We start from the raw sequence: 27,060 nt of genomic DNA on the forward strand, positions 1-27,060 counted from the left end.
CCGATTGGTCCTTCCCTCATTTTTCTCTTCAGACCTGTGTAGCCTTGGCTGTCCTGGAACTTACCCTGTAGACCAGGCTGGCCTCGAACTCACAGAGATCCACCTGCCTCTGCCTCCTGAGTGCTGGGATTAAAGGCATGCACCACCACCGCTCGGCAGTTTTGCTAACTTTGTAAGAAAAGGTTTTTTCCCCTTCCTTCCTTCCTTCCTTCCTTCCTTCCTTCCTTCCTTCCTTCCTTCCTTCCCTCCTTCCCTCCCTCCCTCCCTTCCTCCCTCCCTCTCTTCTCCTCTTCTTTTTTATTTCAAAGGAAAGACCATTCAGAATATTCCCCAGGTATGATTTTCTAAACTTAGTCCCCTATGCTGACTTTTATGTATGAACTTTTCTAGTTCATGAGATGCAGGTTTGCATGGGATGTTGTTACTGAAGAGTCTGGTATGGGCCAGGGCTTTTTGCTTTTTGTTTTGTTTTGTTTTTTTGAGACTAGGTTTCTCTGTGTAGCCTTGGCTGTCCTAGAACTCAATCTGTAGACCAGGTTGGCCTTGAACTCATAGAGTTGTCTTGTCCTCTGCATTTTCTGTTCTACTCTGAAGAAGTAGCCAACAGATTAGCAGGGCATTGGCTGGTGGCAGCACTGTATGTAGAGTCCTGTATAACAAAACTGCTCCTGACCAGCTCACAGGCAGTCTTCTAACTTCCTGAGGCAGGTGTCCTGGAGATGGCAGGAGAAGACACATGTAAGAATTTTCTCAGCCCCAAACCAGTCACCATTTCCTCCCGTAGCAGATGGAATCTATACAAGGGGAAGTCTATGTCCCTTCGCATTGTTGGGTTCATGAGTCTTGGGGTCAAGTGAGATTGGCAGAGGTGGGTCCTGGTCAGCTCCTCCCTCTGAGGTAGATGGGTTTTGAATTCTCATTTAGACCATTGTTCAGGACTCATAGACTGGGTGCTCACTATGCTCAGACAGGGAAGATGAGCCACCAGACCTCCAACATAGTCCCTAACTTTTCATGTCTTCCAGGGTAGGCCCTGAAACTGGAAAGAAAGCCAAGGTCTAGGTTCTTACCTGAAACCTGATTCATCCTGGTTAGGAACACTGCACTAGTCAAGTCTGTTTTTTAGTTTAGTTTATTTGAGACAAGGTTTCTTTGTGTAGTCCTCACTGTCCTGGAACTCTCTATGTAGACCAGACTGGTCTCAAACTCACAGGGATCCATCTGTCTGCCATCCAAGTGTTAGGATTACAGTGTACATCACCATGCCTGGCTATATTCAAAATCTTCATTGGAAAATCACATGCCTTCCACATAATTGAAGTAGATAGTACATAACGTAAGGATTTGGTTGTGTGTTGGGGGAGGAGCTGAGAAGGTAAATGGTTCCCTCAGTGGACAGTTACAGCAGGAAAGCAATGCCTCTAGGATGGAGGGACAGAGGACTTGGGTATGCAACCGTGACTGCTGTCTTAGTTGCTTCTCTTGTTACTATGAAAAAGGAATACTTAAATAAAATAAAATAAATAATAAAATGTTATTATAAAAAAAAAAGGAATACTCTGACAAAAGCAACTTGAGAAAGAGGTTTTATTTTAGCTAACAGTTGAAGGGTACCGTCTAAGGCAGCAGGAGTATGAGGCGGCCGGTCACATTGCTTCCACAGTCAGGAAGCAGAGAGTAATGACTCTGTGCTGCTGCTCAGCCCCCTTTCTCCACTTGCACAGTCCAGGATCCCAGCCAAGGGAATGGTGCCGCCCACAGTGGGCAGGTCTTCACACCTTAATCAATGCAATCAAGATAACTCCCCTACACACACCCAGAGGCCTGTCTTGAAGGTGGTTCATGAAGATTCTGTCATGGTGACCCTCATCATCACAGCTACTCTCATAGATGAGACTAAGAGGTGCTGGAGAGACGTGACAGCTCTTTCCCTTCCAGACTTGGAGCTGAGGAGAAGGATGCAGCCTCTCTATACCAGCAGGCTGTAGTTTGGCACGAATGCCTGCTCGGAAAGTCCAGTTTCCTCATTGTCTTGCACCTTGGTCCTCTCATTATGCATTTGTTCTGGACCCTGAGTCCTCCAATCCTGCTGCTGCTGTTCCCAAGGTTTTGATTTCTTTGGACAGGGTGGGACTAGGGAATAGTCAAGGGGAGCAGCATGGGTGAGGGATGTTCCTAGCACCAATACGTGAGTGGAGTTTGGATCTGAAACATGACAGCTCAGGATTCTGTTTACACAGTACTTCTGTAGTACTGAAATGCAGCTGCCCTGTCTTTCAGAGTCTCAAGATTCAAAGGTCCGTTGGGAGAGCCAGAGATGGTACCACCTTCCCTCTGAGTCTGAAGCTCAAATCCAAGCCCAGTGGAAAGGCTGTAGCTGACAGTGAGGCTGCTTCTGAACCAGGTTACCAGGCATCTGTGTGGGTGTTCTGCACCATCAGTGGCCTCATCACCCTCCTGCCTGATGGCACAATTTATGGTGTCAACCACAGCTTTGCACTAAGGTTGTTTGGTTATGGGAAGACTGAGCTCCTGGGTAAGGTAGGCTTGCCTAGTTTCCCAGATCCACAGTACTCTGAGGAAACTGTTCTACATGTTCATGGGATCTGTACCTGATGGGCTGTAGAGCTTACAGTCTATACTCATCCTGTTTACAACCAACCAGCTCATATTCCTGGGTCCCACATCAGTGGCCACTCTTGAATTGTGTCCTGGATCATTCCAGAGAAGGATGTGGGTCCTCTGCTTGGGATCTCTGTTCCCACCCAGCTGGCTCTGGTCTGGCCCTTTTGAACCAGGTTTTGATCACACTGTGGATACTACTAGTTCACACATTCTGAGTGAGCATAGTTGGTGGTGGGCAATGGTGGAGAAAGGGTTCTGTAACCTCCTTTCCTGAGGTTGGGCTTGTGCTTGGGTAGATGTCTTACTCACCAGGAGACAGGCCATTCGCCTTAACTTCCCTTTTATTTTTACCCAGACCTGTAGGGTGCAGTCTCATCATGGCTCTGTACAAGCCTCCATAGACAGTGTAACACTCTGAGTCATGAATCAGCCTGTTAGGCCAGGCTTAGTAGGGAAAGTCCATTTTGTTCCAGTTGGGACAACCCACTAGCTGAGTGTGGAGTCCTGAGGCCCTGAGAGCTCAGATTCTTGGCTTGGATGTTGTTTGGAACATTCATGGGAGCATCCTGCCTCTTAAGTCTCATCTCAGCCCCAGAAGCCAGGCCTCACAGCTCCCACAACTTCTTCTTAGTTAGGAGATGGATTCTGCGGTGTTCTGAGCCCATTGGGAGGGCACATGCCTCCCATATGCTAGAGGGGATCATGGAGCAGCCTTGGGAAGCCACCCACTCCTGCCGCTTTTGGCATCTGCCTGTCCCTCCCCTGCTGTGGACACCTGTTGAATGCCCACCAGGCTCACCTGGTTCCTGAGTGCAGGTGCTTATGGCCTTTACTCAGCACCTTGATCACCTGGGGGCTTCTGTCTCTTTTTGTCATTTCTTCTGGGTGATATACTAGAATATGTGTGACAGGTGGTTAGAGTATTCTCCTATGAGGCTCTAAAAAGAGGTTATTCTGCTGTTCAATAAAACCTTAAGGAGTAACTAAGCTAAAGTTTAGTTGAGTTTTCTTGATTAAAAAGCAGTTAGCATGCTCCCTGGATGACGGCTTTCTGGATGAGTATTACAGGCATGGGGACTCTTAGAGGCTTGTAGGTATAGATACCTGGCCCTCACAGGCAGCTGTCCAGGATGGAGGCTGCATACAGTTCAAAAGCAGCATCTGAGTGAGCAGATCTTACTGTGATAATTTGGCCCCTGATGAGTGCACATCAGTGTTCTTGGACCAAGAGCTCTAAGATATTAGCTTGGCAAATACAGGGTCTCTGCTCTACCTAGAGCAGAGAATGTGAAGCCACAGGCCAGATGTCTGCTTGGAGGACATGTAGGTATTGGTATAACTTGCCTTTCTGTGTTGTTTGCCTTTTTTATTAAAAAAAAAAAAATGAAAAAAAATTGTGCATTATGTGTCAAATGTCAGAGGGTCTGTAGATTAGCCAAACGCATGTGACTCAAGATCTTTCCCACTCTGAGGGCTGAACTGTTCATATTGTCGATATTTTCATTTTTTCCAGGAGGATGAGTTCAGTGGGTCAGAATGAATCCTCCTAGATTCTGAAATGTCCCTGCTTTGCTCCCTAGAACATCACTTTCCTGATTCCTGGTTTCTACCACTACATGGACCCTGCATATGACAGTTCTGTACAGCTGCCAGATCTTGTCGACTGCCTGGACCTTGGCAGTAAGAGTGGGCCTGGGGAGATGAGCTCCGATGCCCAGCAGGACTGGGACCTGGCCAGTGGGGCCCAGGGTAAGGCACAGCTTCCTCCACCGCAGTGCTTCTGTGGCTGCCTGGCCCCTTATGGGCTGTGGCTTCTGTGACAGAGATGAACAGAGCAGAAGCCATTGGTGAGCTCTCCAGAAGCTCAAAGGTGGGCAGAGTAGTGGGAGGCTTGTCCTAGTTTGAGACTCTGTCTTGTGCAGGCCTCCTGTTCCTCTTTCCCTGGAGATGGACGGGACAACTGTGTTAGCATCTAGAAGGCAATTAGGAAGTCCTCCAAGACTGAACCGTTTGTGCCTGTGTCTGAGACAGAAATAGCTGGCCCAAGTCTTGTCCATTTAAAGAGAATTTATAACCAAGCCAGGTGTCGTGGCCATACTTGTAATCCTAAGTTGTAGGGTTGCAGTTATTTGAGGCCAGCCTGGAATACATAGAAAGACCCTATCTGGGAACAAAAAGCTGCCTCCCAGGAACCCCTGCCCGCCAAATAATAACAATTATACGTTTATGTAGTTTCATGTAGTATAAGGTTGAGTTGTTATAGCGTATCATTTATTTATGAATTATGTTACATACCCGTTGACCTCAATATGTTTATCCCAGTAGCTTAAGGTCTTCAGTGACTGGTTCGTAGAGACAGTGTAAGCAGTCAGCTTGCTGTCCCAAAAGATCTCTTTGTCTCAGGATGCTGGGAGGGTGTGGGACTTGCCGATAGCCTGCAAAGCCAGTGTCTGGTCACTTGGGAGTTTGTGACAGTGCTGAGGCCTGTGAATCCAGGTGATGTGGAGTGGGAAGACTTCTGATCTTGTAGGGAGGAGAGAAGTGATGGAACAGGAACAAACATGAGGGATCAGTGCTAACAGAACTTGAAGCTCTTGGTGTGCTTCTGACGTACATACTTAGTGTAGGCTGTCTGAGTAGTTGAGGTTTTGATACAGGTACAGGTGTACTTTAACACGGAGTGCCTGGGAATAGAAAACACTCTTGATTTTGCTGTTAGATCCAAGGGTAGATGTGGTGTTGGCCCGTGACCCCATGCTGTCACAAGAGGAGACCTTGAAGCTGGTAGGAGGACAAGTCTCCCTTAGGACTCAGACACCGTTGGAAACTGGATGCCAGATACTTCCTTCTTACTCGTCTCAGTCTTCCCTGGGGTAAGTGCTTTGGTGGGAGGTGGCAGGGTTACTAAACACCAGGTTAGGTAATATCCAGCTCATGGGTAATAATGACAGTGATGACTGATGTGTACTGGTCACCTGCTCTGTCTATACACACTGGTGCTTTTAGGAAAAAGGACTGAGTCCTTACAACCCCTGTGAGAGAGCACCCATGATGTTATTCTCATCTTATGGACAAGGAAGTAGGCTGTTGAGAGGTCAAGAAAATGATAAAAGATACAACTTTAGAATTTTGAAAATCATTTGAAACCATTCTTTTTATATATTTTGAAACAGTTATTTATTTTGAGTAAAGGGAGTTTATATTGGAAAACTTTGAAAGGTAGGAATAAAAATTCATTTGTCTGTCACCATAGCATTTTAATGTGTCTAATGATGAATTTGTTTTGCTGCAATCTGACACAGAACACATCATGGTACTTGGTTGCAAGATGGAATTACTCTGGGTAGAATCAGAGACTCATTCATGGACTTCGTTAGATACTGATATTCTAAGAGCTTGAGTAGCATCCATCACATGTAAAGTGTAGTTAGTTTCTACAGAAATTCATTCATTCATCTATTTGTTTACTCATTTCCTTACTCCACAAACTTGTAGAAGACTTAAGGTTTCATTCCCCAAAGTTACAATGTACTCAGGAAGGTGAGCTTACATGGTAAGAAGAATGAAAAGTCAGGACTTGTTAGGAAGGGAGTGAGTGAAGTGTGTTCTGAGGAAAAAATGCGGAAGCTTGAGTCAGTTGTTCATGGTAAGCCAGGGGCTCAAACAAAACAAAACAAACCACCAAAGACTCCAGGTGAAGTACTTGGTCAGTAAGTGGGTTCTTGGCTCACCAGAAGCCAGCCCTGCTCCTTGGCAGGGGACCTGAGGTTCCTGGGGCAGCCTGGATGCAAGTCCCAGTTGCCTTATGTGAACTTCTCCTGCTGGGACTAGAGGAGGGGCTTCCTAGCTCCGAAGGGTCACTTGAAAACCTTTCTGTGCACCTCTCCATAGTGGCCGGAATTTAGTGACAGGTGATACTTGGCTGCCAGGGCAGCTGGCAGGTTGCTCTCATGCTAAAAATCAGGGATTCTAAGTCTCCAACACAGAACCCCCCACCCCCAAACTTGATGCTAGCACAGTGTTAATGGTCAAACCGTTGCTGAGCTAGTGAGAAGCCATTGGTGGCCTTCCCTTGGCCCCTGCAGTGCAGAGGCTTACTGGCCATACTGTAGGGACAAGATCATGTCCCCAGTCTACTAGTTGTCTTAGCAAGTATCACCCGTGACCTTTCTAAAATCTCAGAGCCTGTCTGTCAGGGTTTGGGGTGGAAAGGGGAACAGGTGTGACAGTAGACAGGAAAACAAATCCTGGGAACCACCAGCATTTGGAGATTCTAAGAGGGTGAATACCATGTCCAGGCCTCTTGGCAAGGTCTTACTGAGGCACTTCTGGTGTGCATTCCCATGCCTTCATCCTCAGAATGACCCTGTAATCTGTTCCTGGAGAGTGCTAGATGTACCCTGTGACTTGGGAGAAATGGACAGAGAGGGAGGGGAGTGTTAGGTAGATGGAATGCTTTCTTGCTTGGTCTCTTTGCAGACCTTCATCTCATTCCTGCTTCTCCAGGAAGACTTTGCTTTTAGAACTCAACCCACAACTTCCACTGTGGAACTATCCTCTAAGGGACTCCCCCCCATCTTTATGGACTTCTGCCATACAATTTGTAGGGACCCCCATTCGAAGACCACATAGTATATATACCCTGATGACCAGGTGTTTGACCTTAGTCCTGGCTGGTGTGAGCAGACACTAGTATAGTAAGCTGTGGATAAAGGATGGGCTGGTGATGGTCAGTCATCCTGCCTGGACTGCATAGAGCCTCCTCGCTACGTGTGCAGCTTCTTCACACTGAATGTGCTTGTCCTTGCTCTGCTGTGTCAGAGGGCCTTCACCTTCTCCTCCCATCCTCCTCCTCCCATCCTTCCTGCTCCTCCCCCTGGTCTCCTTGCTCCTCACCTCAGCTCCTTGTATGCATTACTTTGCCAGCCTTTTCTGATCTACCTCCCCAGTCTCTGTGCACCTAGGTGTTGGATGGTGTTGAGAATCAGCCATAGCCGGCTGTCATGGAGTTTATTAAACACTCTGAAATCCATTTCAGTAGTTTCTTTGATTCATCCTTGGTAAATGTAGATTTATATGAAGAATGTTTAAGAGTAGATATTTTATTTTTTAGCTTAGTTACAAAATTGAGAGACTTTCTGTTATAACTTTATCATGCTGAATGCATTGCACTTGTCTCTCATAGAGGGAGAGTCAGTGTGATCTCTCATTGCCAGTAGTGACTATCATCCAAATTCCTGTCTCCAGGGTGGACAGCAACCCAGTTTATGGTGAGCATTCATTGCCCACAGACCATCAAAGCATTCCAAAGAGAAACCTGCTAGCTCATGGTGGACAGTTACTGTCTCAGAACCAGCCAGACACTCCAGAAGTATCCCCTCCAGTCCTTAATGAACATTTATTGTCTGAGATTCAGAAAAATACCTCAGAAGAAAGCCCACTAACCCATAGGAAATGGTTATTGCCCAAGGCCCAGCAAGACGCCGCGAAAGGAAGCCTGCCGATCCACGACGAGCAGTTACTACCTGCAGGCCAGCATGTCAATGTCTTGGGGAAGGAGAACCCTTCAGCAGCAGAGAGCTACAGGAAGGGTCTGTTAGAAGAAAGCAGGTCCAAACCAAAGGAGGCCAAACTGTTTGCTCCACAGGAAGATTCTGAGCCTCTGGTCCCAGCTAAGGACAGGAGCAGCAGCATGGACGTGTGTAGTCTGCATCAGGAAGCTCAGCTGGAACTGATGGGCGTCAGCAGCCCCAGCAGTCCTAAGCCCTGGGCCGATGCCACCATGCCTGAGCCCCACACCACAGGGCAGCTGGCAGGAGGGGGCTTCCTGACACACTGCCCACAGTATAAGAGCGAGTGGCTCTTACAGCAGCGAGGCCAGGACTTGGCTCCCAGCCCCTCTGGAATGGCATGTGTCTTGCTTGGGACACCCACTCTGGATGAACCATGGTCAGGAGTGAGAAATGACCGAGAAGAGCTGCAGACTTGCTTGATCAAGGAGCAGTTGTCCAAGTCGAGCTTTGGGGGAACTCTGGGCATCTCCTGTGTGGAGCTTGTTCCAGCAGAACATCCTCCTTTCACTGGCCCTGTGTCCTTCTGCGATCTGGGAGGCCGAGACCTACATGCTAGCCACTTAGGCAGCTCCTCCGCCTGCTATGCTTTAGCCACCGACCTCCCTGGTGTCCTGGAGGCAGTAGAAACCCAGGAGACTGATGTGAATTCTTACTCCTGGAACCTCAGGGAGCTCTTTCTCAATGACCAGACAGACAGAACTCCATCACATTGTTCCTGTACCACATCTGAACTCAGCGAGACACCTTCTCCTTCAGTGGTGGGCTCAGATTTAGATGTGGGTGTTGTGCACAGGCAGAGTTCAGATATTCTAGGTGACCGAGAGATGTTGCTCCTGACTGGCACCTATTTTGACCTTGGCGAAGGCAGACAGTTACAGGAGATGGGCGCAGAACATGATCGAGCAGAACTGTATGATGTTTCTTTGGTATCCTCTGAACACTGTGAAACTAGTGACATAGAAAGCCCAGGCTGTGGCCCTCCCATACCAGATCCTGGTTCTGATGGTATGTGCCTATTCACAGAGAAGCCCAGGCTGAGTGCCCAGGTCACTTCCACTCCTATGGCACCTGGGGTCTCCAGCCTGCAGCCGGAGATCCAGGAGGGCATCTACTCTGGAAGCTGCTACCACCGCGATGGCTTACGACTGAGTATGTTCTGGGGAAGAGGCTTTTTAAATCATAGCAATGTTAAATGAGGTCATTGGAGGGATTCTATACTTCCTCACCTCTCTGCCCTTCAGGTATACAGTTTGAAGTGAAGCGCGTGGAGCTCCAGGGCTCTGCAACCCTGTTCTGCTGCTGGCTGGTGAAGGACCTCCTACATAGCCACCGGGCCTCAGCCACCCGAACCCGCCTGCTCCTTGCCAGCCTGCCTAGCTCTACCCACTCCATGCCTGACCTCTCTGGATCCAGCTTTGGAGAGGTTGGTATCTGGTCAGCTCACTCTCTGTTCACTTCCTACTGTGCTGCTGCAGGTTCTCCAGGTGGCATCGATGCCCTTTTGGCTGGAATGGGTAGAGGGTCTGTTGCTTTTTAACATTGTCTTCTAGTACCTGTGTAAGTATAAAGCAAATGCAGGACTTTAAATGAATATATACCTTGTGCAGTGGGGTGGAGATGCATTTAGACATAAACCAGTTTGGGTTGGTGGGTGGACACTGCCAGAGGGCTCCATGGGAGATTTTCAGACCAGGCCCCTGGGAGCACAGGAGATAATAGCATGATGAATGCAGGTGCTGTGCTGATGGAGATGAGGTGCTTGTGATCTCCCAGACCTTTCTTTGTCTCCACAGGTGCTTAGAGCCAAACCTTGGTTTGAGGAATCCCCAATACCCGCAGAGCTGGAGGGGCTGGCGGCCTGTGAGGGCGAGTACTCCCATAAGTATAGCACCATCAGCCCACTTGGAAGTGGGGCCTTTGGCTTTGTGTGGACTGCAGTGGAGAAGGAGCACAATAAAGAGGTGCCTGGGTTCATGTGGGGATGGCCCTCCTGGAGGTCCCCATCTGTAACGCTGAGACTTGTAATGGAGGAAGAGGGACCAGGATCCGGGTGCTTTCCAGATCTAGGGGAAGCTTCGGCAGTACACTCTCTTAACTCCAGAAATAGCCCTGTTGAGTTTCACATTCAGATCTTGCTTTCTTGCAGGCTCTTGGGCCCTGGCCAGTCTTGTTTTGTGTTTACACCTCCCCTCTTGTGAACATGGGGCTTAGACTATTCTTCTACTGTCCACATGGCTGATGACTCATGGACATGTGGACAGTAGAAGAATTGCTTTTAAAACTAAACTTAAGACTTCCTCTGCTCAAGTGGAAAAATAGATCTCCACCAAACAAAGAAGCAAGATAGCTAACAAGCACACTCAGGGTCTACCTAAGGTTTCTTACGGTAGCTCTCAGCTGGGTTTGTACTTCATACCTCTTGGGTGCCGGGCAGTTTTTAGTACACTGATTCATCCAGCTGGCCTCCCGCCCAGTCATTAGGGCCATTCCTATGCGTTCCTCTTCTATCCGAGCCTTAGAACTAACTCACCGTCCTTTGATCCCAAATCCCACTGGCATTTTTTGATTTTAGTACCAACCATCCCACTCAGAAGCAGCACCCACTTGTTGCTATGAACACTGTCAGGCTCCCCAGGCACATACCACTAGCCAGATCCTGGACGGCCCTGGAGTATTGCCACAGAGTCCTTTATTATCACTTGTTGCTGGAATGCACCAAAGATCTGTGTCTGAGGTGGCTGTTTGATATTCTTTCTGGTTCTAGGAATTTTTCAGAGGATGTTTTAGGATTTTCCCCTCCATAGCATGGCAGTTTTGTCTTGTCCTTCTTTGGTTCACTTTTCATCCTTCTTCCTTCCTGTCATTGACTAGGTTCCCAGAACAGTGTTACTTGACAGTTGTGCCACTGGGTCCCTTGGCTTCCTTTCAGTTTGTCCTTATGGTACCTTTCACTTCCCAGTGAGCACATTTCATTTGAAGACATCGTATTTTATTATTAGCCCATCCGGCTGGGTAAATTTTTTTTAAACATTTATTTGAGTGTGTTTGTGTGTGTGTGTGTGTGTGTGTGTGTGTGTGTGTGTGTGTGTGTGTGTGTGTGTGTGTACATGCACAAGGTCAGTGAACACTTACAGGAGTTGGTTCTCTTCTTCTACCATATGGGTTCTGGGAATCAAATTCAGGTGGTCAGGCTTATTGGCAAGCACCTTTACCCACTGAATCATCTCACTGGTCCCTGAATTTTTCTCTTTTTAAGAATGAGTTTGAGGGTCTGGAGACACGGCTCAGTGGTTAGGAGCACTGGCCACTCTTCCAGGGGACCAAAGTTTAATTCCCAGCACCCATATGGCGGCTCACAACTGTCTGTAACTCCAGTTCCAGACACAGACATACACGCAGGCAGAACAACAAACAACCGGAAAACAATCATTAAAAAAATTGAGTTTGGGTGGTCAGCTATTGAATGATGTCTTTCCAGCACTTATTGACATGATTGTACTGTTTCCTTTATTAATATAATGATAACACTAGTGGATTTTCTTTTTTGTTTTGTTTTGTTTTGTATTTTTGGTGCCTGTCCTGGAACTCACTTTGTAGCCCAGGCTGGTTTTGAACTCTTAGAGATCCACCTGTCTCTGCCTCTGCCTCCTGAGTGCTGGGATTAAAGGCGTGCGCCGCCACCGCCTGGCCTACTAATGAATTTTCTTATGCTCCTGGATTCCATCCTTAGTTATGTATAATATCTTTGAATGCATTGCCGGCTTTGATTAGCTGTTGTATTTATTTTTATTTAGAAATTCTTGATTATAGGGCTGGAGAGATGGCTCAGAGGTTAAGAGCCCCGACTGTTCTCCCAGAGGTCCTGAGTTCAATTCCCAGCACCCACATGGTGGCTTACAACCACCTGTAATGAGATCTGGCACCCTCTTCTGTGTACATAATAAATAAATAAATCTTAAAAAAAAGAATAAAAAAATTATTGATTATAGGCCAGGCATGGTGTCACATGCTTTTAATCCCAGCACTCAGGAGACAGAGGCAGGTGGATTTCTATGAGTTTGTGGCTAGTCTGGTCTACATAGAGAGACATGTCTCAAAAAATTTTAAAATTATTATTGTATGTATGTACATGCATGGTGTATGTATATGTATAAGTGCATGCTGCACAGTGAATGTAGAGGCCAGACGACAACTTGGATGAGTTGGTTTTCTACTTCTGCTATCTGGGTTCCAGGGCTTGAACTCAGGTTACCTGGCTTGGCAGCAAGCACCTTTACCTGCTGAGCCATCTTGCCAGCCCTAAAATTGATGATTCCCTGTTCACTTGGTGTCCTGATTTTGGATTTGCTGCACTCATTTTGTAGATTTTTTTGAGGGATGGATTCATTTTATTTTATTTTTGCACATGTATATGTGGTATACATGCCTGTATATTTTATGCATGCTCTTGTGTGTGCGTACAGTATGGAGGTCCAGGTTTGATGTTGTGACTCTGAGTCACTCTCCACCTTACTGAGGCAGGGCCTTTCAGTAGAATCCAGTGTTTGCCCGTATAGCTAGTCTAGGTAGTCAGCTTACCCTGGGATCCCTTGTCTTCATCTAATGAGAGCTGGGCAGGCCACCGTGTCCACCTGCCATGGACATGGGTTATGAGGTTCTGAATTGTGGTCCTCATACTTGCGTGTCAGGCACTTAAACACTGAGTCATCTCCCCAGCCTCAGTTTCTCTGTTGGATGTGAATACCAGCATTATTAAGACTATTCTTTGGTACCCATGTCAAAACTGGCTGTGGTGTGGGTTTGTTTCCCTAAGCCATACTGTTTTGATGATTACAGCTTATAGTAAGTTATAAAATTGGAAATGTTGATCCAACTTTGTTGTTCTTTTTCAAGACTGTCTTGACTGTCTTGCAGTTTCATAAGAGGTTTGGATCCCCTTGTCCGTTTCTACAAGAAAACTAGCTGGGTTGTCCTAGCAGTGTGTAATTTAACTTGGAGATTCTTGCCATATTAGTAATCTCTTTTCTGCTCCATTAACAGGGATGTCTTCTCATTTACATGCATCTTTAATTTCTTTCAACAGTGTTTTGTAATTTCAGTGTATAAGCTTGTTCTGTGGTTAAATTTGTGTTTTTTTTCTTTTTGAGACAAGGTCTTACATAGACTGGGCCTTAAACTTAATATGTAGCTGAAGATAACCTTAGACTCCTGACCCTCCTGCCTCTACTTCCCATATGCTAGATTGACAGGTGTGAGCTATTATACCTGGTAAATCTACATTATTCTTATATCCAGTTTCTTGTGTTTCTTATGTTTACATTTTACTTGTTGGAATACATTTCTTACTGTATTAATAACTGAATTAATTGTATTTGTATATATTAATTATATGAAGTAATTTTCCCCAAAGAGTATATACTTGAGTATTGTACTTAAATGTACTGAGATGGATTTTCTCAGAACTTTTTTTTTTTTTTTTTTTGAGACAGGGTTTTTCTGTGTAACCCTGACTGTCCTGGAACTTGCTTTGTAGGCCAGACTGGCCTCAAACTTACAGAGATCTGCCTGCCTCTGCTTCCCAAGTGCTGGGATTAAAGGCGTGCGCCACCACCACCTTGCTTTTCTCACACCTTTTTAGACCTGTTTCTGATGTCTTCAATCATTATTTGGAAGTAAATTTTGCTTCTAGCAACCTAACTTCTTTTTTCTTCCTGTAATTATTAAAATTGAATTTTAAAAATTATCAGGATGTATTTAGGAGTTTGTGTGTATTTATTCTTGCCTGATGCTTGGTAAGACTTTGATCTAGATGCCTCAAGGTTTATTTTAAAAGACTTTATTTTTTGTTTGTATTAATCCTCTCCCTTCTTTCTGTGAAACTCACTTCAGGCATGTGTGGTAGCTCCTGGAGATTGCCTGTCTTTTTTGTCTTCTTGCTCTGTGCAGGTGGAGGGGCGGCAGGCATCTCCACTTACGATGTCTGAAGCAGACCACCTGCTGGCTGTTGGCCTCCCTTCCTGGGCACTGAGCCCTTCCTCAGTTTCTCAAGACCCCAGCGGCTTGGTTCTGCCTCATCTTTCTGAGTTCTTTCACATCTCTCTCCCTCCATATCATCTGCAGAGTGTCTGCTTCTCCCAAACTATACCTCTTCTTCTCCTGACCAGTGTGAAAGGTAGTTGTATAGTGCAGACGCTTCCAACTGCTACTCCTGCTTCTGCCCCCACCCCAACACTGGCCACTGGCTTGGCTTCCTTCAGGTCCGGGCACTTGCTGGCTTTTGTTCTCGCTTTCCTCCCTTGTGCCGGCCTGCTTAGTGTCTCATCATTTCTTTTTCCTGGGCACTCAGCCTTCCCTAGGACGTGATGCAATTACTGTCTGCTTCTCCGTGAAGGACCAGCTCCTTGGAGCCTGACAGTGTCTCTCACTGATACACAGACAGACTCTGCTGGAATTTTTACCCAGGGCTGCTTTACCTGTGTGCCTAGCATTCCGTGTAATAGCCAACCTGGTGGGTGGCAAGCCTGTCTTGTAGTGAATGACATGCAGCCTTTCTTTCTTTTTGGTGGAACTTGGTCCCATTGCACCTGGTAACTGAAGCCCCTTGCTGTTGCTGGGTGGTGTTTCTCATGTTTACTACACCCACCAGGCTTGAGGGACTCCCTGGTTAATCTCAACATCAGGACTGACACTTGTCTACCAATGAGAGTTTCCTTTATTTTCTCTACTTTTAGGCTTATTTCATTCTCTTGAGGGTGATAGAGAGTGTTGTGGGAACACTTACCATAAGGTTTCTGAGACTTCTTTTCTCCAGCAGTGGCCACGGCTCCTCAGCACCTCCAGGGATCCCCGTCTATCCCATCTTACCCGTAATAGACAGGTAGAAATCACCAGCATTTCTGTTTGGCTGCTGCCTCATCCTTTTCCTGTTGCAGGGACTTGCTAAGTTTCTTCTTCCATGGCCATGGTCTTCTGGGGGATAAGTGTAAGCTGGTAGTGGGCACCAGGTTTAACATATGGTAGAGGTCTGCTCTCCTTCTCCCATACAGGTGGTGGTGAAGTTTATTAAGAAGGAGAAGGTTTTGGAGGATTGTTGGGTTGAGGATCCCAAACTTGGAAAAGTGACTTTGGAGATAGCAATTCTGTCCAAGGTGGAGCATGCCAACATAATCAAGGTGGGTGGTGGTTTTCTGTGTGCTCTCACCCTCCCTCATGTTGCTTCTCCAACATTAATTTATTGATTGGAGGTGTTTTCAGACAAAGCTAGACCTGGCCTTGTCTCTTTCAGGTTCTGGATATATTTGAAAACCAAGGGTTCTTCCAGCTAGTGATGGAGAAGCATGGCTCCGGCCTGGACCTCTTTGCTTTCATTGACCGCCATCCCTGCTTAGATGAGCCTCTGGCGAGTTACATCTTCCGACAAGTGAGTGTGGGCCAGGGCTGCGTGGGGAGGATGTGGGTAATTGAATGTCATGTCTGCAAGGGTCAGTGGCATGTAGTCAGTTTCCTCAGTGAGCCAGTGTTCGCTTTCAGCCTGGGGTTTATGAGGTAAGAGACATATTTTGAAGAGAGAGTTGTGTGAAGTAGAGAAAGTGAGGCTGGAAGGAACTGCCAGGGAAGTGTACTTTAGCAATTAAAATTTATTCATATCTGTATAGTGTTTTCATACCAGTCATAAACATTAAATAACAAAGCCATCGTGCTGGTTGTGAGTCCTGTGCGCGCGCGCGTGCGTGTATGTGTGTGTGTGTGTGTGTGTGTGTGATCTGAATCTGTGTCCTCACGAGTAACCTAATGTTGCCTTTTGTCTTGATCTGTTTTCTTTTCTTTTCTTTTCTTTTTTTTTTTTTTTTTTTTTTTTGGTTTTTCGAGACAGGGTTTCTCTGTGTAGCTTTGCGCCTTTCCTGGATCTCGCTCTGTAGACCAGGCTGGCCTGGAACTCACAGAGATCTGCCTGCCTCTGCCTCCCGAGTGCTGGAATTAAAGGTGTGTGCCATCACCGCCCGGCTGTTTTCTATTTGAATGTATGTGGATCTTTGCTCACCTGCTGTTTTATAGACACGGGAAAGCTATCAGCAAATCTGGAAGGCGCCTGGGAAGCAGGAGGGAAAGGAGGGCAAAGACAGTGACTCGTCTGAGTACCGAGAAGGCAGTGGCTGCTCCCTCGGTGCTCCCACAAGTGTGTGGATCATTTATACTTGTCCTGTAATTGCTTCTGAAAGTGACGCGATTCCTAGTGAAAGCTTCTTTCGTTTACAGTTCTTCAAAGCTGTAAACTCCTGAAAGTTATTTGGATTCCTGAAAGTTGCTCAGGCTTCTACATGTGTGTTTCAGCCATTGTGATATGCCAAAAGAATGCCTATCGCCACACTTACACTTCCTGTTGGAAGATTATACGTTTGTTTTATTTGTTTCTATTATCTGTTTATCATCCATCTGTCCATCCATCCATCCATCCATCCATCCATCCATTAGCAGTGCTACCCAGGGATCAGGACCATGGGCAGCTATATGGACACAGGGCAGAGCTGGGGCTTGTAAAGGAAAGGATGAGCTCAGTACGATTTAGCTGTAGTGAGATTTTATAGTCTTGTTAAATAAAAATATGGTTTCTGACTAAATGTACAGTACACACCTACAATTTCAGTACTCCTGACAGTGAAGCAGGAGGACGGAGAGTTCAAGGCTGGGCTACAGAGCAAGATTCTCCCCTGACCCAAGTTTCCTGATTTGTTCTAACATATATGTGTCTGTATGTATGCATGTATGTATGTTCATATGTTCATGAATGTTCAAATATATGCATATATGTGCATGTATGTGTGTACTCATAAATCTATATATATATAAATATACAGGCAAGTGATTATAATGTATACTTTATTTATTTATTTATTTAAAGATTTATTTATTTATTATACATACAATGATCTGCCTGCATGTATGTCTGCAGGCCAGAAGAGGGTGCCAGATCTCATTACAGATGGTTGTGAGCCACCATGTGGTTGCTGGGAATTGAACTCAGGACCTCTGGAAGAGCAGTCAGTGTTCTTAACCTCTGAGCCCTCTCTCCAGCCCGTATACTTTATTTTTTAATTGATTGGGCTTAGTTGACATGCCATTAACTATCTTTCTGATTCAAACATTTTTCATTTGGATGTATAAAATTGTCTCCAAAGATCAAAATGATTGATGTTCAAGAAATCACCAAGTTGATTGCTCTAGTTGGTATCCAAATTGTGGTGCAGATAGTCTTCCTGAAGACCGCAGGAGACTGGCTTAGTAGACCTGCACCTTAGAGATACAGCATGCCTGGGCATGGGTGTTAGGATGCTTGCCTTCCAGAGGCAGAGTGCTATATACAGTCTGCTTCCTGTGGAGCCACTTACTCCACATAGTGGTGGATGTGCTGCCTGGGGAGCGGCAGGGAACACACCACACAGAGGAGCTGCTGGAGCTGCATCAGGATTATCTGCTCATGCTTTGACCTCAAACTGCTGAGCACACTCTGTGAAAGACACTTTCCTTCCCTGTGAGCTGTGGTGCCCACACAGTGCCTGTGCATGGGTACTTTGCATGTGATACCAACCAACAGTATCCCTCAATGGCCCACATGTTTCTAAATATCTACTCGGTGACCTGTCTTTCCTGCTGAGATGGTTATGGGGCAAGTGTCTGCTGGGAGGCTTTTTTTGGTGAGTGAAAACAGACACCGTGAGCCATTGAGTTTGGGTTGCTTGCTGGCCTGTCCCAGGCACGGTGATACACTCCCAGAACGACTGTGCCTCCTGTCTGTGCAGAACCATATCTCCAGTACCCAGAACTATGCTCTGGAAAATGTTTATTTTCCTTTCTTCTTCCTAATATTTACTTGAATTGCTCTTTGAAGTGTTCTCCTGCCTCTGATTCCAGCTGGTGTCTGCTGTTGGATACCTGCGCTCCCAAGGCATCATCCACAGAGACATCAAGGATGAGAACATTGTGATTGCCGAGGACTTCACAATTAAGCTGATAGATTTTGGCTCAGCTGCCTACTTAGAGAGAGGCAAACTATTTTATACTTTTTGTGGAACAATCGAGTACTGTGCACCCGAAGTTCTCATGGGAAATCCGTACGTATCACACGCTCCGTAGTTTACTTTCCTCTTGCCTCTTGCATTGTGCCCATGACTGTTGTGGTTTTAGGAAGAAGTGGCTTCAGTGTGTTCCTTTTTTATTGAATAATGAGGATAATGTTCTGGAAAATAAATGTGCAGTAGGTAGGAAGCTGGACAATGGACATAGGGGTTCATTCTACCATTTTACCTTTTGATTGTTTGGAGTTTGATGTTGCAGAAAGTTAGAAAATTAGAAGCTAAAGAGGAAAGTCTCAAAAGCAGAATTCTCTGAGTGATTCCTGTAACTTGCTGTACTTACTGAATATCAGGAATAATCATTATTTCAAGTTTTTATTTATATATTTAACTATTTTTTTTATTTTTTTGTTTCTTGAGACAGCCCTGCTGTCCTGAACTCACTCTGTAGACCAGGCTGGCCTCGAGCTCAAGAGTTCACTGCCACTGCCTCCTGAGTGCTGGGGTTAAAGGCGTGCAGCACCACTGTTTGGCTTAGTTATTTTTAGTTGATGTGTATGGGTATTTTGCCTGCAGGTATGTCTGTATAGCATGCTCAGTGCCTGCAGAGACCAGAAGAGGGTGTTGGATCCTGTTCTGGTTAGTATTTTGTCAGCCTGACCCAAGTTAGAGTCAATGGGAAGAGGGAACCTTGATTGAGAAATGCTCCCACCAGATTGGCCTGTGGTCCAGCAAGCATGTGGGCCACTTTCTTGATCAATGATTGGTTGGGCTAAGTGATGCTACTCATGAGCAGTGGATCTTGGGTGTTATAAGAAAGCAGTCTGAGGGGCTGGAGAGATGACTCAGCGGTTAATAGCACTGCTTGCTCTTCCGAAGGTCCTGAGTTCAGTTCCCAGGAACCACATGGTAGCTCACAACCATCTGTAATGAAATCTGGTGCCCTCTTCTGGCCTGCAGGGATACGTGCAGACAGAACACTGTATACATAATAAATAAATAAATCTTAAAAAAAAAGAAAAGCAGTCTGAGCAAGCCATGAGGAACAGGTCAGTAAGCAGCATTCTTCAGTGGTCTCTTCTTCGGTTCTTCAGTTCCTGCCCCTGCTGAGATGGTTATGGGGCAGGAACTTAGCTCTCCTGATGATGGACTGTGACCCGTAAGACAAACTCTTTCCTCCCCAAGTTGCTTTTGGTCATAGGGTTTTATCAGGGCAATAGAAACCTACTTAAGACAGATCCTCTTGGACTGGAATTTCAGAGAGTTGGGAGCTGCCATGTGGATGCTAGAAACAGAACCCAAGTCCCCCGAAAGAGCAACCAGTGCTCCTAACTGTGGAGGTATTTCTCTAGTTCCAGCAATCAAAATTTCAATAACCGTGTTGGGCTGACCATACAGCAGGCCAATAGCAAGAGTGAGAGCGTGAGGAATGATGGGAAGGAACTGTGGGGCTCAGATTCTGGGCTTTGAGCTCAGGGGTCAAACCTGGGTTTGTTGCTCTGTAGTTGGGGAGCCTGTGGGCAGCAAGAACCTGACCTGAAAAGACCTCTTTTCTTGGGACTTGAGACAAAGAATTGAAATGGAGCTCATTGCCCACGTGTGTAGGGACTATATAGAAATTGCTGATAATGGTTTGTACTGTACACACAGGGATTGTGGTCTTCGCCACATACAAATAGGTGTGTCTATATAAAATGACCTTCCTCAGTCTTATTTATACAATGGTTTCTTCCTCCTCGGCCTGCATAAATTTTGGTGAAGTATATTTCGTGTCTCAGGGAGAGAGTGGGTGGTTAGAGGCGCAGAATGTTGAGCTAGCTCTGTGTGGGCTTATAGAATAGTGTGTAGGGTCAGCAGGTAGGCGTGCTCAAAGCTGGATTTCACACTGGGCCTGATCAGGTCCAGATTGTCTGCTCAACCCTACCTTGTGTGAGAAACCTTCAGCAATGGGGGCTGGGAAGCGACCAGAGCCCAGGCCTATGTCTTCTCAGGGCACTTTTCAAGTCACAGTCAGAAAGTGAACGATCTTGGTAGCTCTCACTGACTCCTGAAATTTGGTCTCCCTGACCTGCTGCTGGACTGGCCCTTGTGTGCAGCAGAGAGGCTTTGTGCTACCAGCAGAGAGTGCCAGGGGCAGGGAAACTTGCCCTTTGGAGTCGCTGTGTATGTTCAGAGCCACCATAGCAAGCTGTGAAAGGGGATATAGTTTCTCTTCATATCTGGTTTGGTTGTCCCTGTTGTCAGTGAGTGTCCTGCTCTGGTACCATGGTTGAAATGTAGTCAGTATTGACGAGGACCTGCATGTCAACTGGTTCACTGTACATGCTGTGTGTGGCTGGTCTGCTGTTCCACACCCAGGCTCCGATGCTTCCGTCTCTGTACTTAGCCATCTGCGGCAAGTGCCTTCCTCCTGTCTTCTGTCTACACTGCTTTCTGCTCCCTGCCCATCCTTTTCAATTGTATATGTGCCGCTCATGCTGTGGGCCTCTTGGTCAGGACCTTGTCTCAGTCTACATCCTTCCTTCCATGTTGCACACACACACCTCCATCTCATCAGGCAAAGGCTCTTTAAGAACATTCTTCCTCCTCGTTTTTATACCCTTATTCCTCAGGGGTCAGCAAACTCTCGGTTGGCTAAAAGGCAACCTCCCTGGTGGCTGGTAGCATGAGTGAAGTTAGAAGAACACTCCCCCTCTTCCCTCAGGCTTGCTCTTCCAGGGGACCCCCGGTCCTGATAAACCCCTCCATCCTGCCTTTCGTTTCTCTGACCCCTCAGCTGTCACTACACTTTGTCCTTCTGTGTTTCTCCCCGTTTGTCTTGCCTTTGAGCACCCTTTTCTCTCACCTCATGATCTTTGTGTAGGGTATTCCATCACCTTGTTCTGATGCTGCCTGTGGCTCTGGTGGCCCTTAGTGAGGCCACATTGTGACTTGCTGCCCACACTTTTGCTCTCCCAACCCTGGGAATCTCTCCTTTTCTGGGGCAGCCCTGCATGGACTGTGAGAATGCAGTTCTGACTGGGGTTGGAAGGCTCTGGCACTCAGTGGAGGCTGCCTCAGTGAGCTTTGTACTGAGTGCAGGGAGGCCTGAAATGCTCTCTGTTCCTCCTTGCAGCTACAGAGGGCCAGAGCTGGAGATGTGGTCTCTGGGGGTCACTCTCTACACGCTTATCTTCGAGGAGAATCCCTTCTGTGAGGTGGAAGAGACCATGGAGGCAGTCATTCATCCCCCGTGCCTGGTTTCCCAAGGTGAGCATGAGCTCCAGATGGTGAGTGACGCCACTGCCTGAGAACCCAACACTTTGTTTCTGTCTCCTCTCTGTCTATGCCGATTAGCTTTTACCTTTCTTTTTCATTCTAACATTTTGATCTGAGCACGATAATTTTAATATGACTCAAAACATTTTTCTAATTTTAGTAGTGTCCCTTGGATCTTCAAGGCCCTCTTGGAAGTGACACTCCACAGTCAGTAACCTTGTCTGTGGCAGCATCTCTGTGGTCAGATGCTTAACTTATGTCGGGAGCCCCATTTGTGGAGGAGGGTGGTGTCAGTGCATGGAGAGACTTGACCCTCAGCAGCTCACGTGGAAAAAGTCAGTCATACCCTGAGCCCTGTGAGCAAATGTGACAACAGCAAGTTGAGACCAAGTGGGACCTCAGGTCTGTAGTGAAGGCCAGGGTTCAGACTTTGGGTTCTTAAGCTTAGAGCCGATACCCCAGGAGCCTGAAGCCTAGAGGAGCTCATGGAGCTGGCAGATGTGGTCAGGTATCATCCTGTGGTCCCACAGCAGTCACTTACTGGGAGGACCCATGTGGTAATAAGATCTTCAGTCTGTGCCGTAGCCTCTGCTTAGGTTAGAAGCCTCTGTCTCTTCTAAGAATTCCAGATAGGGCCTTACACAACAGATGCCCATTCAAAGTTGCAGGAACTGAAAGTCTGAGTAAAGGTGGTGGCAGGTTCAGTGCTCAGTGAGGCCACCTTCCGACTGTGGATGGCACCTTCCTTGATGTGTCCTCATGGTGAAGACAGAGAACAGTCTTTTCTATCTTAGTACACCACCTCCAGTCTTCCTCTTCACTCACGGCTTCCTCTAACTCTTAACACCTCCCAGCAGCCCACTGCCCTGCGCCGTCGCTGCACCGTCGTCACATTAGGGGTGAGCTCACTAACACACACTTTGGAGGGGCATACTTAGCTACAACAGCCTGGAAGAGGACTTTAGAGCTTTACTAGTTGTGACTCCCTAAGATGCTGCAGTTTATGTGGTGTACTGCTCTGCTCCAAGGCTGCTCCATGGGTTCTGATTACACAGGTTGGGTTCCTGATGATGAGACTCATAGAGGTCCTGGCCAATACGTACACATACTTAGAGGAAACAGGACCCAAGTGCAGATTAAGGTTGGGCTCCTGCTAGAGCTTAAGCTGCCTCCCCACAGAATGATCTGGGGTACTTGAGTTGGCTACTGCCTTCCCTTGCATGTCATGATCATCCTCAGTCCTCATGGCCAGAGCCAGTGTCATAATTAAGGTTTCCATTGTTGAGATAAAACACTATGACCAAAAGCAACTTGGGAGCTTACAGTTACACACCATAGTCCATCACTGAGGGAAGTTGAGGCAGGAACTAAAACAGGGCTGGAACCTGGAGGCAGGAGTTGATGTAGAGGCTGGAGCTGATGTAGAGGCCATGGAGGAGTGCTGCCTCCTGGCTTGTTCCTCATGGCCTGTTCAGGCTGCTTTCTTTTTTTTTTCTTTCTTTTGTGTGTGTGTGTGTTTTTGATGCAGAGTTTCTCTGTATATCCCTGGCTGTCCCTATAGGCTGGCCTCGAACTCACAGAGATCCACCTGCCTCTGCCTCCAGAGTGCTAGGATTAAAGGCTTGTGCCACCACTGCCCAGCTTCATCCTACTTTTTTTATAGTACCCATCACCACTATCCCATGGGTGGCACCACCCACACTGATCTGGGCCCTCCCACTTCCATCAAGAAAATGCCCCACAGGCCAATCTGGTGGTGGTACTTTCTCAGTTGAAGTTGTTCCTTCCTAAATAACTCTTAAGTTTGTGTCAGGTTGACATAAAACTAGTCAACACACCTTGTAAGCAGTCATCTGAGGTTTGTGTAGGCGGAGTTTTCCTGTCCTGCCCACCAGTTCCCAAATAATTACACAGAGGCTTAATATTACTTAAAAATGTTCAGCCATTGCTCAGGCTTGTTACTAGCTAACTCTTACACTTAAACTAACCCATATTTCTTACCTGTGCTTTGCTATGTGGCTCATGGCTTGTTACCTCATTTTCTATATGTCCCAGTTTCTTGGTGGCTGGCTGGCATTCCTCTTGACTCTGTCCTTCATCTCAGCATCCTCAGTGTGATTGCCTTGCCTAACTTTATCTTGCCTTGTTATAGGCCAATCAGCTTCTTGATTAATCAACGAGAGTAATACATATTCACAGTGTACAGAAGGATTGTTCCACAGCAGGTTTGATTGAGCTGGATCTTAGCTTCCATGCTTCCATTTTAGAGGTGATAGATTCATAAAGGTATTTTCTGAGAAAACCAGGCCAGGCCTTGAAGCCCTAGGACTCCTGGCTGCTTCCTTGCTTTGTGAGAGGTTCTGTGAAGCAGGATACCCTGAAATCTATAGGTCTGAGATATGTTCCATTTGACTTGGCCTGGTTCCACCTGTGTTCTTTATGTCCCTAGAACTTAGGAATCTTCTGTCTGGGCTGCTGCATCCTTCCCCTGAGCAGCGGACCACTTTAGAGAAGCTGATCATAGACCCCTGGGTGACACAGCCTGTGAACCTTGCTAACTACACCTGGGAAGAGGTGTGTCGGACCAACCACCCAGGTGAGAAGTCTCAGCCTCCCCTTCTCCTCCCTCCCTTTCCTCTGCGTCTTGGTTTGGGATAGGAAGGTGACCCGGCCTCCTTCCTGGATGAGGCCCTTCCACCACACTGTTCTAGATACAAATGCCAGAGTCTGTGGCTGGCCTGAAAGATGGGGCTTGACTGTGCAGAGACCCTTAGATGCCACTTGGGACCTTAGAGGGAGGACAAGCGCTGTTATTAGCCTTGGCCAGGAGGGGTGGGAAGGCAAGAGTGGAAGAGTCAGCTGGTTGTCTGACTAGTCCAAAGAGGGGTAAGATACAAATGCTGGCCATGATGCTGTGGGGCTAGATGGGGGTATTGTCTCTTCAGAAAAGACTCCCTAGCCCCAAGTCAGAGCTCCTGGGAACCAGGCTGGAGACTAGGATCACTCCTGGCATCTTAGCAGGATCTGTACTTTCAGAATATCTCTACTGGGGTTTCAGAAGTCACTGCCTACTGTCCCCCATTTCTGTTGTTCCTAAACAAAGTATTTTAGAATCTTATAGCTAGCATGCAGTGTCTTTTCTTCATCCTTCAGGAAGTGGCCTGTTGTCAGCTGCAAGTTTGGAGCTTGGGAGCAGGAATCCAAGTGAAGTGGCTCACACGAAGGATTTCGGTCGGCCTCCTGCTCCCAGGGAGGCTCCTGGTGACCAGCACTGCCTGCATCTCGAGGACCCCTCTCTGCCAGTCAGCTGAATGAAAGCTCTCTCCACTTGGTTTGGGAAATTATACGGATTCAGGGCTTCCTACATGGAGAAAGGAAATTCTGAAGAATTGGGATGAATTCCTCTTCTACAAATTCTTGTGCAAGTGCAAACAAAAGTCTGCAATACTATATATATTGGTTTTCAGTTTATGAAAGACTTGTAATTCACGTTTTTTTGTTTTTTGTTTTCTTTTTTATAACCTTGAAAAAGCATTCTAGTGTTCAATTACTTTGTACAATTAAAGGGCTTTAAGTTGTGAGCCTCAGAAAGACAAAAGGAGTATTTTAATTCTCTATTTTTGTTCTTTTGTTCTTTGCTTTTAAGTTTTTGAGACAGGATTTCACCATGTAACTGTGGCTGGCCTTGAAGTTGTAGAGATCTGCCTGTCTCCTGAGTGGTAGGATTAAAGATGTGTGGCACCATGCCCAGCTCTTTCGATGTGTGTGTGTGTGTGTGTGTGTGTGTGTGTGTGTGTGTGTGTGTGTGTGTGTGTGTGTGTGTGTGTGTAGGTAGGTAGGTTTCTTTCCCACTGATTTGGTATGTGTGATAGATGTGTGGAGTCCATAAAGCTGGCTAGACAGTGCGGGGCGGTGGTGGCTCACGCCTTTAATCCCAGCACTCACAGTGGATCTCTGTGAGTTTGAGGCCAGCCTGGGCTACAGAGTGAGTTCCAGGAAAGGTGCCAAAGCTACACAGAGAAACCCTGTCTCAAAAAACAAAACAAAACAAAACAAAAAAAGCTGACTAGACAAAAATGACCAGACTGTTTCTTTTCTTGAACTTTTTCCAAATTAAAGCTCCTTAATTAATTAACAGTTACCCTGGCTAGGACTCTATGGGACATGGGAAATACTTGGTTTTGTTTTTCCATTTCTGTACCCCACTTACCGCAGCTAAAAAGAAATCTATCTAGTTTCGTCTGGGGCTTCAGGCCGATCAGCCATCTCTCAACCCGTAATGCCTTGGCAGCACTTTCAGACATCCCGGGACTGGCCCAGCTCTACTTCGTCTGTGTGAAAGGCTCTAACCGTACCTCTGTGTTTAGGTGAAGGGTCTCAACCCTACTGTGACTGTGTGAGGGTTTCCAGGTCCAATCCCCAGAAGTTAGTGACATTTTAGCTTTTGATTTCAGATGAGCTGTTTCTGAGAATGAGACATTTTTCTTGTAGTCTTTATTGTATGTACATATAGCACAAGATATTGCAGGGTTTTTTTTTTTTTTCAGACAGTAGTGTAGCTGGCTGAGGATGCAAAATCCAGCCTTCCAAGAACCATTTCTATATTTAAAAAAAAATAATTAAAGCTTTTGGTAAATAGTCTGATGTCTTATGGGTGTTCTTTGCAGGAAAACCAAACCAAACCAAACAAAACCCCTGAAAACATTGGAGACTAAAGTTCTGAGTTGGCAGCTGATAATTTTTCCTCTTGGAATTTCAAGTCTGATTCGAGAATGCAGTTTGGTGAAGACTAAAGACCCTGCCAGACTTTCATAGTAACCTTGTGTTCTAGCCATCACTTTGTTCCAGAGCTGGCTATTGGTTCAGGTTCCTAGATTATTTTCATATAGTTAGGGGTGGCATAGGGTTTTCTTAGGCTTTAGGTGTAAAGGCCTAAATGATACTTATTTAGAAAGAAAATTAAGACAAAAGAAACCAGTTCTTTGGCTTTACACAGATTGCAACTTTCCTGTCCTTTTACACAACGCTTCTGTCAAAAGGTAAGTTGAAACACTCCAGCACTAGATCAGTGCTAGCACAGAGCAGGAACATGTTTAGTGATGCAGCAGCCAGGTCCTTTTTCTCAGATAAGCCAATAAACCAGGAAGAAATAGATTGCTCTGGAAAATTCTGGTGTTTCATCCTTATGGGAAATCAGACCTGTGGGCTAAGAGGGCTCTGTTGTTTATCAGTGGAAATATGTCATTGTTCCTGTCATTTCAAGTCATTTCATTACTTGGGCCATGTATCTTTTTTTTTTTTTTTTTTTTTTTTGGTTTTTCGAGACAGGGTTTCTCTGTGTAGCTTTGCGCCTTTCCTGGAACTCACTTGGTAGTCCAGGCTGGCCTCGAACTCACAGAGATCCGCCTGGCTCTGCCTCCCGAGTGCTGGGATTAAAGGCGTGCGCCACCACCGCCCGGCGTATCTTTTTTTAATGGCAGACGTCTTTGTGTGTGTGTGTGTGTGTGTGTGTGTGTATATGTGTGGTGTATGTA

At 46.4% G+C, this 27,060-nt stretch overlaps 1 protein-coding gene across 5 annotated transcripts in view; it reads left to right on the plus strand.

The window, feature by feature from the left end:
• Pask (PAS domain containing serine/threonine kinase) overlaps positions 1-25,271 on the plus strand; it is a 38,614-nt gene extending 13,343 nt beyond the window's left edge. For 4 of the 5 annotated variants that reach the window (XM_052750341.1, XM_052750340.1, XM_052750339.1 and 1 more), the window contains exons 7-18: positions 2,281-2,541; positions 4,206-4,374; positions 5,345-5,498; positions 7,873-9,347; positions 9,440-9,621; positions 9,992-10,159; positions 15,245-15,370; positions 15,484-15,618; positions 18,108-18,307; positions 21,384-21,517; positions 23,976-24,122; positions 24,680-25,271. In XM_052750341.1, coding sequence (XP_052606301.1) covers positions 2,281-2,541; positions 4,206-4,374; positions 5,345-5,498; positions 7,873-9,347; positions 9,440-9,621; positions 9,992-10,159; positions 15,245-15,370; positions 15,484-15,618; positions 18,108-18,307; positions 21,384-21,517; positions 23,976-24,122; positions 24,680-24,837 — 3,309 coding nt within the window. In that variant the 3' untranslated portion in view covers positions 24,838-25,271. The remainder of the gene's footprint in view (positions 1-2,280; positions 2,542-4,205; positions 4,375-5,344; positions 5,499-7,872; positions 9,348-9,439; positions 9,622-9,991; positions 10,160-15,244; positions 15,371-15,483; positions 15,619-18,107; positions 18,308-21,383; positions 21,518-23,975; positions 24,123-24,679) is intronic. The other variant, XM_052750343.1, reaches the window with a different exon arrangement.
• The last annotated feature ends 1,789 nt before the right edge of the window (positions 25,272-27,060 follow it).

This window comes from Peromyscus californicus, unplaced genomic scaffold (assembly GCF_007827085.1).
Source record: "Peromyscus californicus insignis strain IS unplaced genomic scaffold, ASM782708v3 Scaffold_21__1_contigs__length_65335640, whole genome shotgun sequence".
In the NCBI taxonomy this organism is placed as follows: domain Eukaryota; kingdom Metazoa; phylum Chordata; class Mammalia; order Rodentia; family Cricetidae; genus Peromyscus; species Peromyscus californicus.